This window comes from Somniosus microcephalus, unplaced genomic scaffold, assembly GCF_052327205.1.
Source record: "Somniosus microcephalus isolate GS21.2 unplaced genomic scaffold, FLI_Smic_1.0 unresolved_chr9, whole genome shotgun sequence".
NCBI classification, from domain to species: Eukaryota; Metazoa; Chordata; class Chondrichthyes; order Squaliformes; family Somniosidae; genus Somniosus; species Somniosus microcephalus.
Window position 1 is genome coordinate 26,269,948 of NW_028225187.1, and position 13,848 is coordinate 26,283,795.

The following is a 13,848-nucleotide window of genomic DNA, read 5'->3' on the forward strand; positions in this document are numbered from 1 at the left end:
TCTCTCTGTGTGACTCGGTCTCTCTCTCTGTGTGACTCGGTCTCTCTCTGTGTGACTCGGTCTCTCTGTGTGACTCGGTCTCTCTCTCTGTGTGACTCGGTCTCTCTCTCTGTGTGACTCGGTCTCTCTGTGACTCGGTCTCTCTGTGTGACTCGGTCTCTCTCTGTGACTCGGTCTCTCTCTCTCTGACTCGGTCTCTCTGTGTGACTCGGTCTCTCTCTGTGTGACTCGGTCTCTCTCTGTGTGACTCGGTCTCTCTCTGTGTGACTCGGTCTCTCTCTGTGTGACTCGGTCTCTCTCTGTGTGACTCGGTCTCTCTCTGTGTGACTCGGTCTCTCTCTGTGTGACTCGGTCTCTCTCTGTGTGACTCGGTCTCTCTCTGTGTGACTCGGTCTCTCTCTCTGTGACTCGGTCTCTCTCTCTGTGTGACTCGGTCTCTCTCTGTGTGACTCGGTCTCTCTCTCTGTGACTCGGTCTCTCTCTCTGTGACTCGGTCTCTCTCTCTGTGTGACTCGGTCTCTCTCTGTGTGACTCGGTCTCTCTCTGTGTGACTCGGTCTCTCTCTGTGTGACTCGGTCTCTCTCTGTGTGACTCGGTCTCTCTCTGTGTGACTCGGTCTCTCTCTGTGTGACTCGGTCTCTCTGTGTGACTCGGTCTCTCTCTCTGTGTGACTCGGTCTCTCTCTCTGTGTGACTCGGTCTCTCTCTGTGTGACTCGGTCTCTCTCTGTGTGACTCGGTCTCTCTCTGTGTGACTCGGTCTCTCTCTGTGTGACTCGGTCTCTCTGTGTGACTCGGTCTCTCTCTCTGTGTGACTCGGTCTCTCTCTGTGTGACTCGGTCTCTCTCTGTGTGACTCGGTCTCTCTCTCTGTGTGACTCGGTCTCTCTGTGTGACTCGGTCTCTCTCTGTGTGACTCGGTCTCTCTCTGTGACTCGGTCTCTCTCTGTGACTCGGTCTCTCTCTCTGTGTGACTCGGTCTCTGTGTGTGACTCGGTCTCTCTCTCTGTGTGACTCGGTCTCTCTCTGTGTGACTCGGTCTCTCTCTCTGTGTGACTCGGTCTCTCTCTGTGTGACTCGGTCTCTCTCTCTGTGTGACTCGGTCTCTCTGTGTGACTCGGTCTCTCTCTGTGTGACTCGGTCTCTCTCTGTGACTCGGTCTCTCTCTCTGTGTGACTCGGTCTCTCTCTGTGACTCGGTCTCTCTGACTCAGTCAAATTCAAATTCAAATCGCTTTATTGGCATGATAAGGTACATCTTATGACTCAGTCTCTCTGTGTGACTCGGTCTCTCTCTCTGTGTGACTCGGTCTCTCTCTCTCTCTGTGTGACTCGGTCTCTCTCTGTGTGACTCGGTCTCTCTCTGTGTGACTCGGTCTCTCTCTCTGTGTGACTCGGTCTCTCTCTCTCTGTGTGACTCGGTCTCTCTCTGTGTGACTCGGTCTCTCTCTGTGTGACTCGGTCTCTCTCTGTGTGACTCGGTCTCTCTCTGTGTGACTCGGTCTCTCTCTGTGTGACTCGGTCTCTCTCTGTGTGACTCGGTCTCTCTCTGTGTGACTCGGTCTCTCTCTCTGTGTGACTCGGTCTCTCTCTGTGTGACTCGGTCTCTCTCTGTGTGACTCGGTCTCTCTCTGTGTGACTCGGTCTCTCTCTGTGTGACTCGGTCTCTCTCTGTGTGACTCGGTCTCTGTGTGACTCGGTCTCTCTCTCTGTGTGACTCGGTCTCTCTGTGTGACTCGGTCTCTCTCTCTGTGTGACTCGGTCTCTCTCTCTGTGACTCGGTCTCTCTCTGTGTGACTCGGTCTCTCTGTGTGACTCGGTCTCTCTCTCTGTGTGACTCGGTCTCTCTCTGTGTGACTCGGTCTCTCTCTGTGTGACTCGGTCTCTCTCTCTGTGTGACTCGGTCTCTCTCTGTGTGACTCGGTCTCTCTCTGTGTGACTCGGTCTCTCTCTGTGTGACTCGGTCTCTCTCTGTGTGACTCGGTCTCTCTCTGTGTGACTCGGTCTCTCTCTGTGTGACTCGGTCTCTCTCTGTGTGACTCGGTCTCTGTGTGACTCGGTCTCTCTCTGTGTGACTCGGTCTCTCTCTCTGTGGTCTCTCTCTCTGTGTGACTCGGTCTCTCTGTGTGTGACTCGGTCTCTCTGTGTGACTCGGTCTCTCTCTGTGTGACTCGGTCTCTCTGTGTGACTCGGTCTCTCTCTCTGTGTGACTCGGTCTCTCTCTCTCTGTGACTCGGTCTCTCTCTGTGTGACTCGGTCTCTCTCTGTGTGACTCGGTCTCTCTCTCTGTGTGACTCGGTCTCTCTGTGTGACTCGGTCTCTCTCTCTGTGACTCGGTCTCTCTCTGTGTGACTCGGTCTCTCTCTGTGTGACTCGGTCTCTCTCTGTGTGACTCGGTCTCTCTCTGTGTGACTCGGTCTCTCTGTGTGACTCGGTCTCTCTCTCTGTGTGACTCGGTCTCTCTCTGTGTGACTCGGTCTCTCTCTGTGTGACTCGGTCTCTCTGTGTGACTCGGTCACTCTCTCTGTGTGACTCGGTCTCTCTCTCTGTGTGACTCGGTCTCTCTCTCTGTGTGACTCGGTCTCTCTCTGTGTGACTCGGTCTCTCTGTGTGACTCGGTCTCTCTCTCTGTGTGACTCGGTCTCTCTCTCTGTGTGACTCGGTCTCTCTGTGACTCGGTCTCTCTGTGTGACTCGGTCTCTCTGTGTGACTCGGTCTCTCTCTGTGTGACTCGGTCTCTCTCTGTGTGACTCGGTCTCTCTCTGTGTGACTCGGTCTCTCTCTGTGTGACTCGGTCTCTCTCTGTGTGACTCGGTCTCTCTCTCTGACTCGGTCTCTCTCTCTGTGTGACTCGGTCTCTCTCTGTGTGACTCGGTCTCTCTCTCTGTGACTCGGTCTCTCTCTGTGTGACTCGGTCTCTCTCTGTGTGACTCGGTCTCTCTCTGTGTGACTCGGTCTCTCTCTCTGTGTGACTCGGTCTCTCTCTCTGTGTGACTCGGTCTCTCTCTGTGTGACTCGGTCTCTCTCTGTGTGACTCGGTCTCTCTCTGTGTGACTCGGTCTCTCTCTGTGACTCGGTCTCTCTGTGTGACTCGGTCTCTCTCTCTGTGTGACTCGGTCTCTCTCTGTGTGACTCGGTCTCTCTCTGTGTGACTCGGTCTCTCTCTCTGTGTGACTCGGTCTCTCTGTGTGACTCGGTCTCTCTCTGTGTGACTCGGTCTCTCTCTGTGACTCGGTCTCTCTCTGTGACTCGGTCTCTCTCTCTGTGTGACTCGGTCTCTGTGTGTGACTCGGTCTCTCTCTCTGTGTGACTCGGTCTCTCTCTGTGTGACTCGGTCTCTCTCTCTGTGTGACTCGGTCTCTCTCTGTGTGACTCGGTCTCTCTCTCTGTGTGACTCGGTCTCTCTGTGTGACTCGGTCTCTCTCTGTGTGACTCGGTCTCTCTCTGTGACTCGGTCTCTCTCTCTGTGTGACTCGGTCTCTCTCTGTGACTCGGTCTCTCTGACTCAGTCAAATTCAAATTCAAATCGCTTTATTGGCATGATAAGGTACATCTTATGACTCAGTCTCTCTGTGTGACTCGGTCTCTCTCTCTGTGTGACTCGGTCTCTCTCTCTGTGTGACTCGGTCTCTCTCTGTGTGACTCGGTCTCTCTCTGTGTGACTCGGTCTCTCTCTGTGTGACTCGGTCTCTCTCTGTGTGACTCGGTCTCTCTCTCTGTGTGACTCGGTCTCTCTCTCTCTGTGTGACTCGGTCTCTCTCTGTGTGACTCGGTCTCTCTCTGTGTGACTCGGTCTCTCTCTGTGTGACTCGGTCTCTCTCTGTGTGACTCGGTCTCTCTCTGTGTGACTCGGTCTCTCTCTGTGTGACTCGGTCTCTCTCTCTGTGTGACTCGGTCTCTCTCTGTGTGACTCGGTCTCTCTCTGTGTGACTCGGTCTCTCTCTGTGTGACTCGGTCTCTCTCTGTGTGACTCGGTCTCTCTCTGTGTGACTCGGTCTCTCTCTCTGTGTGACTCGGTCTCTCTGTGTGACTCGGTCTCTCTCTCTGTGTGGCTCGGTCTCTCTCTCTGTGACTCGGTCTCTCTCTGTGTGACTCGGTCTCTCTCTGTGTGACTCGGTCTCTCTCTGTGTGACTCGGTCTCTCTCTCTGTGTGACTCGGTCTCTCTCTCTCTGTGTGACTCGGTCTCTCTCTGTGTGACTCGGTCTCTCTCTGTGTGACTCGGTCTCTCTCTGTGTGACTCGGTCTCTCTCTGTGTGACTCGGTCTCTCTCTGTGTGACTCGGTCTCTCTCTGTGTGACTCGGTCTCTCTCTGTGTGACTCGGTCTCTCTCTCTGTGTGACTCGGTCTCTCTCTGTGTGACTCGGTCTCTCTGTGTGACTCGGTCTCTCTCTCTCTCTCTCTCTGTATCACTCGCTGTGCCTCGCCCATATCTCATTCGCTGTATCTCTCTCTCTCTTCCCGCAGACATCACCACGGAGCTGGCATTCCTGAGCCGGGAGCTGAAGGAGGAGCCGTGTGTGGCTCATGCCCTGGCCTTGCGGACGGCCTGGGCCCTGTCCAACTATCACCGCTTCTTCCGGCTGTACAAGGCCGCCCCACGCATGTCAGCCTACCTCATAGACAAGTTTGTGGAGCGCGAGAGGAAGCAGGCTCTGAAGGCCATGTTAAAAACGTACGTCCTCTGGGGAGGGGGTGGGCGAGACCCCTTGTAGTGAGGGGGGGCGAGACCCCCTGTAGTGAGGGAGGAGGGGCGAGACCCCCTGTAGTGAGGGGGTGGGCGAGACCCCCTGTAGTGAGGGAGGAGGGGCGAGACCCCCTGTAGTGAGGGGGTGGGCGAGACCCCCTGTAGTGAGGGAGGAGGGGCGAGACCCCCTGTAGTGAGGGGGGGCGAGACCCCCTGTAGTGAGGGTGGGCGAGACCCCTTGTAGTGAGGGAGGAGGGGCGAGACCCCCTGTAGTGAGGGGGTGGGCGAGACCCCTTGTAGTGAGGGAGGAGGGGCGAGACCCCCTGTAGTGAGGGGGTGGGCGAGACCCCCTGTAGTGAGGGTGGGCGAGACCCCTTGTAGTGAGGGAGGAGGGGCGAGACCCCCTGTAGTGAGGGGGTGGGCGAGACCCCTTGTAGTGAGGGAGGAGGGGCGAGACCCCCTGTAGTGAGGGGGGGCGAGACCCCTTGTAGTGAGGGAGGAGGGGCGAGACCCCCTGTAGTGAGGGGGTGGGCGAGACCCCTTGTAGTGAGGGAGGAGGGGCGAGACCCCCTGTAGTGAGGGGGTGGGCGAGGCCCCTTGTAGTGAGGGAGGAGGGGCGAGACCCCCTGTAGTGAGGGGGGGCGAGACCCCTTGTAGTGAGGGAGGAGGGGCGAGACCCCCTGTAGTGAGGGGGTGGGCGAGAGACCCCTTGTAGTGAGGGGGTGGGCGAGACCCCTTGTAGTGAGGGAGGAGGGGCGAGACCCCCTGTAGTGAGGGGGGGCGAGACCCCTTGTAGTGAGGGAGGAGGGGCGAGACCCCCTGTAGTGAGGGGGTGGGCGAGAGACCCCTTGTAGTGAGGGGGGGCGAGACCCCTTGTAGTGAGGGAGGAGGGGCGAGACCCCCTGTAGTGAGGGGGTGGGCGAGAGACCCCTTGTAGTGAGGGGGGGCGAGACCCCTTGTAGTGAGGGAGGAGGGGCGAGACCCCCTGTAGTGAGGGGGTGGGCGAGAGACCCCTTGTAGTGAGGGGGGGCGAGACCCCTTGTAGTGAGGGAGGAGGGGCGAGACCCCCTGTAGTGAGGGGGTGGGCGAGAGACCCCTTGTAGTGAGGGGGGGCGAGACCCCTTGTAGTGAGGGAGGAGGGGCGAGACCCCCTGTAGTGAGGGGGTGGGCGAGAGACCCCTTGTAGTGAGGGGGGAGACCCCTTGTAGTGAGGGGGGAGACCCCTTGTAGTGAGGGGGGAGACCCCTTGTAGTGAGGGGGGAGACCCCTTGTAGTGAGGGGGTGGGCGAGACCCCTTGTAGTGAGGAGGGGGGAGAAACCCCTTGTAGTGAGGGCGGAGGAGGGGGCGAGACCCCTTGTAGTGAGGGGGGTCGAGAGACCTTGTAGTGAGGGGGGGCGAGACCCCTTGTAGTGAGGGGGGGGCGAGACCCCTTGTAGTGAGGGGGGGCGAGACCCCTTGTAGTGAGGGGTTGGGCGAGACCCCTTGTAGTGAGGGGTTGGGCGAGACCCCTTGTAGTGAGGGGTTGGGCGAGACCCCTTGTAGTGAGGGGGGGCGAGACCCCTTGTAGTGAGGGGGGGCGAGACCCCTTGTAGTGAGGGGTTGGGCGAGACCCCTTGTCGTGAGGGGGTGGGCGAGACCCCTTGTAGTGAGGGGTGGGCGAGACCCCTTGTAGTGAGGGGGTGGGCGAGACCCCTTGTAGTGAGGGGGTGGGCGAGACCCCTTGTAGTGAGGGGGTGGGCGAGACCCCTTGTAGTGAGGGGGGGCGAGACCCCTTGTAGTGAGGGGGGGCGAGACCCCTTGTAGTGAGGGGGTGGGCGAGACCCCTTGTAGTGAGGGGGGGCGAGACCCCTTGTAGTGAGGGGGGGCGAGACCCCTTGTAGTGAGGGGGGGCGAGACCCCTTGTAGTGAGGGGTTGGGCGAGACCCCTTGTAGTGAGGGGTGGGCGAGACCCCTTGTAGTGAGGGGGTGGGCGAGACCCCTTGTAGTGAGGGGTGGGCGAGACCCCTTGTAGTGAGGGGGTGGGCGAGACCCCTTGTAGTGAGGGGGGGGCGAGACCCCTTGTAGTGAGGGGTTGGGCGAGACCCCTTGTAGTGAGGGGGTTGGGCGAGACCCCTTGTAGTGAGGGGTTGGGCGAGACCCCTTGTAGTGAGGGGTTGGGCGAGACCCCTTGTAGTGAGGGGTTGGGCGAGACCCCTTGTAGTGAGGGTTTGGGCGAGACCCCTTGTAGTGAGGGGTGGGCGAGACCCCTTGTAGTGAGGGGGGAGACCCCTTGTAGTGAGGGGGGAGACCCCTTGTCGTGAGGGGGGAGACCCCTTGTAGTGAGGGGGTGGGCGAGACCCCTTGTAGTGAGGGCGGAGGAGGGGGCGAGACCCCTTGTAGTGAGGGGGGCGAGAGACCTTGTAGTGAGGGGGGGGCGAGACCCCTTGTAGTGAGGGGTTGGGCGAGACCCCTTGTAGTGAGGGGGGGGCGAGACCCCTTGTAGTGAGGGGGGGGCGAGACCCCTTGTAGTGAGGGGTTGGGCGAGACCCCTTGTAGTGAGGGGGGGCGAGACCCCTTGTAGTGAGGGGGTGGGCGAGACCCCTTGTAGTGAGGGAGGGCGAGACCCCTTGTAGTGAGGGGGGGGCGAGACCCCTTGTAGTGAGGGGGGGCGAGACCCCTTGTAGTGAGGGGTTGGGCGAGACCCCTTGTAGTGAGGGGGTGGGCGAGACCCCTTGTAGTGAGGGGGGCGAGACCCCTTGTAGTGAGGGTGGGGCGAGACCCCTTGTAGTGAGGGGGGGGCGAGACCCCTTGTAGTGAGGGGGTGGGCGAGACCCCTTGTAGTGAGGGGGGGGCGAGACCCCTTGTAGTGAGGGGGGCGAGACCCCTTGTAGTGAGGGGGGGGCGAGACCCCTTGTAGTGAGGGGGGGGCGAGACCCCTTGTAGTGAGGGGGGGGCGAGACCCCTTGTAGTGAGGGGGGCGAGACCCCTTGTAGTGAGGGGGGGCGAGACCCCTTGTAGTGAGGGTGGGGCGAGACCCCTTGTAGTGAGGGGGGGGCGAGACCCCTTGTAGTGAGGGGGTGGGCGAGACCCCTTGTAGTGAGGGGGGGCGAGACCCCTTGTAGTGAGGGGGGCGAGACCCCTTGTAGTGAGGGGGGGGCGAGACCCCTTGTAGTGAGGGGGGGGCGAGACCCCTTGTAGTGAGGGGGGGGCGAGACCCCTTGTAGTGAGGGGGGCGAGACCCCTTGTAGTGAGGGGTGGGTGAGACCCCTTGTAGTGAGGGGGGGGCGAGACCCCTTGTAGTGAGGGGTGGGCGAGACCCCTTGTAGTGAGGGGGGGGCGAGACCCCTTGTAGTGAGGGGGGGGCGAGACCCCTTGTAGTGAGGGGGGGGCGAGACCCCTTGTAGTGAGGGGGGGGGCGAGACCCCTTGTAGTGAGGGGGGGGCGAGACCCCTTGCAGTGAGGGGTTGGGCGAGACCCCTTGTAGTGAGGGGGGGGGCGAGACCCCTTGTAATGAGGGGTTGGGCGAGACCCCTTGTAGTGAGGGGGGGGCGAGACCCCTTGTAGTGAGGGGTTGGGCGAGACCCCTTGTAGTGAGGGGGGGGGCGAGACCCCTTGTAGTGAGGGGTGGGCGAGACCCCTTGTAATGAGGGAGTGGGCGAGACCCCTTGTAGTGAGGGGGTGGGCGAGACCCCTTGTAGTGAGGGGGTGGGCGAGACCCCTTGTAGTGAGGGTGGGCGAGACCCCTTGTAGTGAGGGGGGGCGAGACCCCTTGTAGTGAGGGGGTGGGCGAGACCCCTTGTAGTGAGGGGGGGCGAGACCCCTTGTAGTGAGGGGGGGCGAGACCCCTTGTAGTGAGGGGGTGGGCGAGACCCCTTGTAGTGAGGGGGGGCGAGACCCCTTGCAGTGAGGGGTGGGTGAGACCCCTTGTAGTGAGGGGGTGGGCGAGACCCCTTGTAGTGAGGGGGGGCGAGACCCCTTGTAGTGAGGGGGGCGAGACCCCTTGTAGTGAGGGGTGGGCGAGACCCCTTGTAGTGAGGGGGGAGACCCCTTGTAGTGAGGGGGGAGACCCCTTGTCGTGAGGGGGGAGACCCCTTGTAGTGAGGGGGTGGGCGAGACCCCTTGTAGTGAGGGCGGAGGAGGGGGCGAGACCCCTTGTAGTGAGGGGGGCGAGAGACCTTGTAGTGAGGGGGGGGCGAGACCCCTTGTAGTGAGGGGTTGGGCGAGACCCCTTGTAGTGAGGGGGGGGCGAGACCCCTTGTAGTGAGGGGGGGGCGAGACCCCTTGTAGTGAGGGGTTGGGCGAGACCCCTTGTAGTGAGGGGGGGCGAGACCCCTTGTAGTGAGGGGGTGGGCGAGACCCCTTGTAGTGAGTGAGGGCGAGACCCCTTGTAGTGAGGGGGGGGCGAGACCCCTTGTAGTGAGGGGGGGCGAGACCCCTTGTAGTGAGGGGTTGGGCGAGACCCCTTGTAGTGAGGGGGTGGGCGAGACCCCTTGTAGTGAGGGGGGCGAGACCCCTTGTAGTGAGGGTGGGGCGAGACCCCTTGTAGTGAGGGGGGGGCGAGACCCCTTGTAGTGAGGGGGTGGGCGAGACCCCTTGTAGTGAGGGGGGGGCGAGACCCCTTGTAGTGAGGGGGGCGAGACCCCTTGTAGTGAGGGGGGGGCGAGACCCCTTGTAGTGAGGGGGGGGCGAGACCCCTTGTAGTGAGGGGGGGGCGAGACCCCTTGTAGTGAGGGGGGCGAGACCCCTTGTAGTGAGGGGGGGCGAGACCCCTTGTAGTGAGGGTGGGGCGAGACCCCTTGTAGTGAGGGGGGGGCGAGACCCCTTGTAGTGAGGGGGTGGGCGAGACCCCTTGTAGTGAGGGGGGGCGAGACCCCTTGTAGTGAGGGGGGCGAGACCCCTTGTAGTGAGGGGGGGGCGAGACCCCTTGTAGTGAGGGGGGGGCGAGACCCCTTGTAGTGAGGGGGGGGCGAGACCCCTTGTAGTGAGGGGGGCGAGACCCCTTGTAGTGAGGGGTGGGTGAGACCCCTTGTAGTGAGGGGGGGGCGAGACCCCTTGTAGTGAGGGGTGGGCGAGACCCCTTGTAGTGAGGGGGGGGCGAGACCCCTTGTAGTGAGGGGGGGGCGAGACCCCTTGTAGTGAGGGGGGGGCGAGACCCCTTGTAGTGAGGGGGGGGGCGAGACCCCTTGCAGTGAGGGGTTGGGCGAGACCCCTTGTAGTGAGGGGGGGGGCGAGACCCCTTGTAATGAGGGGTTGGGCGAGACCCCTTGTAGTGAGGGGTTGGGCGAGACCCCTTGTAGTGAGGGGGGGGGCGAGACCCCTTGTAGTGAGGGGTGGGCGAGACCCCTTGTAATGAGGGAGTGGGCGAGACCCCTTGTAGTGAGGGGGTGGGCGAGACCCCTTGTAGTGAGGGGGTGGGCGAGACCCCTTGTAGTGAGGGTGGGCGAGACCCCTTGTAGTGAGGGGGGGCGAGACCCCTTGTAGTGAGGGGGTGGGCGAGACCCCTTGTAGTGAGGGGGGGCGAGACCCCTTGTAGTGAGGGGGGGCGAGACCCCTTGTAGTGAGGGGGTGGGCGAGACCCCTTGTAGTGAGGGGGGGCGAGACCCCTTGCAGTGAGGGGTGGGTGAGACCCCTTGTAGTGAGGGGGTGGGCGAGACCCCTTGTAGTGAGGGGGGGCGAGACCCCTTGTAGTGAGGGGGGCGAGACCCCTTGTAGTGAGGGGGGCGAGACCCCTTGTAGTGAGGGGGGGCGAGACCCCTTGTAGTGAGGGGGGGGCGAGACCCCTTGTAGTGAGGGGGGGGCGAGACCCCTTGTAGTGAGGGGGGCGAGACCCCTTGTAGTGAGGGGTGGGTGAGACCCCTTGTCGTGAGGGGGGGGCGAGACCCCTTGTAGTGAGGGGTGGGCGAGACCCCTTGTAGTGAGGGGGGGGCGAGACCCCTTGTAGTGAGGGGGGGGGCGAGACCCCTTGTAGTGAGGGGGGGGCGAGACCCCTTGTAGTGAGGGGGGGGGCGAGACCCCTTGTAGTGAGGGGGGGGCGAGACCCCTTGCAGTGAGGGGTTGGGCGAGACCCCTTGTAGTGAGGGGGGGGGCGAGACCCCTTGTAATGAGGGGTTGGGCGAGACCCCTTGTAGTGAGGGGGGGGCGAGACCCCTTGTAGTGAGGGGTTGGGCGAGACCCCTTGTAGTGAGGGGTTGGGCGAGACCCCTTGTAGTGAGGGGGGGCGAGACCCCTTGTAGTGAGGGGTGGGCGAGACCCCTTGTAATGAGGGAGTGGGCGAGACCCCTTGTAGTGAGGGGGTGGGCGAGACCCCTTGTAGTGAGGGGGTGGGCGAGACCCCTTGTAGTGAGGGTGGGCGAGACCCCTTGTAGTGAGGGGGGGCGAGACCCCTTGTAGTGAGGGGGTGGGCGAGACCCCTTGTAGTGAGGGGGGGCGAGACCCCTTGTAGTGAGGGGGGGCGAGACCCCTTGTAGTGAGGGGGTGGGCGAGACCCCTTGTAGTGAGGGGGGGCGAGACCCCTTGCAGTGAGGGGTGGGTGAGACCTCTTGTAATGAGGGGGGGGCGAGACCCCTTGTAGTGAGGGGTTGGGCGAGACCCCTTGTAGTGAGGGGTTGGGCGAGACCCCTTGTAGTGAGGGGTTGGGCGAGACCCCTTGCAGTGAGGGGTGGGTGAGACCCCTTGTAGTGAGGGGGGGGCGAGACCCCTTGTAGTGAGGGGGGGGCGAGACCCCTTGTAGTGAGGGGTGGGTGAGACCCCTTGTAGTGAGGGGGGGGCGAGACCCCTTGCAGTGAGGGGTGGGTGAGACCCCTTGTAGTGAGGGGTGGGCGAGACCCCTTGTAGTGAGGGGGGGCGAGACCCCTTGTAGTGAGGGGTGGGTGAGACCCCTTGTAGTGAGGGGTGGGCGAGACCCCTTGTAGTGAGGGGTGGGCGAGACCCCTTGCAGTGAAGGGGTGGGCGAGACCCCTTGTAGTGAGGGTGGGCGAGACCCCTTGTAGTGAGGGGTTGGGCGAGACCCCTTGCAGTGAGGGGTTGGGCGAGACCCCTCGTAGTGAGGGGGGGGCGAGACCCCTCGTAGTGAGGGGGGGGCGAGACCCCTCGTAGTGAGGGGTTGGGCGAGACCCCTCGTAGTGAGGGGTTGGGCGAGACCCCTTGCAGTGAGGGGTTGGGCGAGACCCCTTGTAGTGAGGGTGGGCGAGACCCCTCGTAGTGAGGAAGGCGAGACCCCTTGTAGTGAGGGGTTGGGCGAGACCCCTTGTAGTGAGGGTGGGCGAGACCCCTCGTAGTGAGGAAGGCGAGACCCCTTGTAGTGAGGGGTTGGGCGAGACTCCTTGTAGTGAGGGGTTGGGCGAGACCCCTTGTAGTGAGGAGTTGGGCGAGACCCCTTGTAATGAGGGGTTGGGCGAGACCCCTTGCAGTGAGGGGTTGGGCGAGACCCCTCGTAGTGAGGGGTTGGGCGAGACCCCTTGCAGTGAGGGGTTGGACGAGACCCCTCGTAGTGAGGAAGGCGAGACCCCTTGTAGTGAGGGAGATGGGGTGAGACCCCTTGTAGTGAGGGGGTGGGCGAGACCCCTTGTAGTGAGGGTGGGCGAGACCCCCTGTAGTGGGGGGAGAGCGTGGAGACCCCCTGTAGTGGGGGGAGAGTGTGGAGAACCCCTGTAGTGGGGGGACTGGTGTGCGGACCCCCTGTAGTGGGGGGGCTGGTGTGGGGACTCCCTGTAGTTGGGGGGGATAGTGTGGAGACCCCCTGTAGTGGGGAGATAGTGTGGAGACCCCCTGTAGTGAGGCAGATGGTGTGGGGACCCCCTATAGTGGGGGGAGGGTGTAGGGGAGACCCCTGTAGTGAGGGGGGATTGGGCGCGAGACCCCTGTTGTGAAGGAAGGCATAGGGGAGACCCCTGTAGTGAGCGGGTGGGGACGCAAGACCGTCTGTAGTGGGGGGGGGGGCCCTCTAGTACCTCTCCAAGTGGCGAGGGCTAGATACGGAACTCGGGTAGGACCCTCCCCCTTGTAGTGAATCACGGCTGATACTCGGGTAGTTGCGGAGACCTTGGTTGCGGGGTGACGGAGCAGTCTCGGGTAGTCCCTAGCCTCAGTGGAGCCCGCCCGGCGAGAGGCACTAACTCACCCCTCGCTATTCTGCATCTTTTCTGGGTAAGTATAGTGACTCTGGGGGTGAACAGAGCTGGGGGGAGGGCGGGTGCTGAGTGAGACCCTGGCGAGGTGCGAGTGAGACGGGGCATCTTGTGAGCTTGATCCCTCCGTCACGCCAGATATCCCACCGAGGAGACAGTCCTGTGTAAAATGACACGTCCCCTCCGCACGGGGGACTGTGCGCCTCTCTCCAGGATGAGCACATGGTATTACTGTGACTCCAATACCATGGAGTATTACTGTGACTGGGATGTGTTACTGGGGCGTGTCATGAGATATTACTCTGACTACGACTCCTTGTAAAGGGTCAGCGCGTGTTTGAATTCCGCTTGTGTTGGCTTGTCCTAGGAGGCAGTCCCACATCGATCATCTTACGGGATCAGTTGTCCAGGTTGGGGAGGCGGTTAATGTTCAGATTGGGGAGGGGGGCAAGGGGTAGTTCCGGTTGGCGTGACTACCCGTTGCTGCTTTATTCCCCCGGCCCCCCCACGGACTTTCCCCCTCCTTGCCTGCTTCACACTCGGTATGGCAAGGTGGGGGTGCGGAATGATGCCCCACAGTTGGTCTCCCGGCATCTCGACCGGGGGGGATTTCAAAATTCCACAAATGCATCGGGTAAACGCTAGAATCCAATATTAAGGAAGTGGTAACAGGGCACTTAGAAAATCATACTATGATTAGGCAAAGTCAGCATGGTTTTATGAAAGGTAAATCGTGTTTAACAAACTTGAGAGTTTTTTGAGGATGTAACTAGCAGGATAGATAAAGGGGAACCAGTAGATGTAGTATATTTGGATTTCCAAAAGGGCATTCGATAAGGTAAAAGGTTGCTACGCAAGATAAGGGCTCGTGGGTTTGGGGGTAATATAGTAGCATGGATAGAGGATTGATTAACGGACAGAAAACAGAGAATAGGGATAAACGGGTCATTTTCGGATTGGCAGGCTGTAACTGATGGGGTGCCGCAAGGATCAGTGCTTGGGCCTCAGCTATTTATACAATCTATATTTTGGACGGACGAATAGAAAAGCAGAATATTTTT

At 61.1% G+C, this 13,848-nt stretch overlaps 1 protein-coding gene across 4 annotated transcripts in view; it reads left to right on the forward strand.

The window, feature by feature from the left end:
* Nucleotides 1-13,848, forward strand: part of leng8 (leukocyte receptor cluster (LRC) member 8) — a 92,242-nt gene that overhangs the window by 75,675 nt on the left and 2,719 nt on the right. For all 4 annotated transcript variants that reach the window (XM_085979671.1, XM_085979673.1, XM_085979672.1 and 1 more), the window contains exon 15: nt 4,462-4,669. In XM_085979671.1, the coding sequence (XP_085835797.1) occupies nt 4,462-4,669 (208 nt within the window). The remainder of the gene's footprint in view (nt 1-4,461; nt 4,670-13,848) is intronic.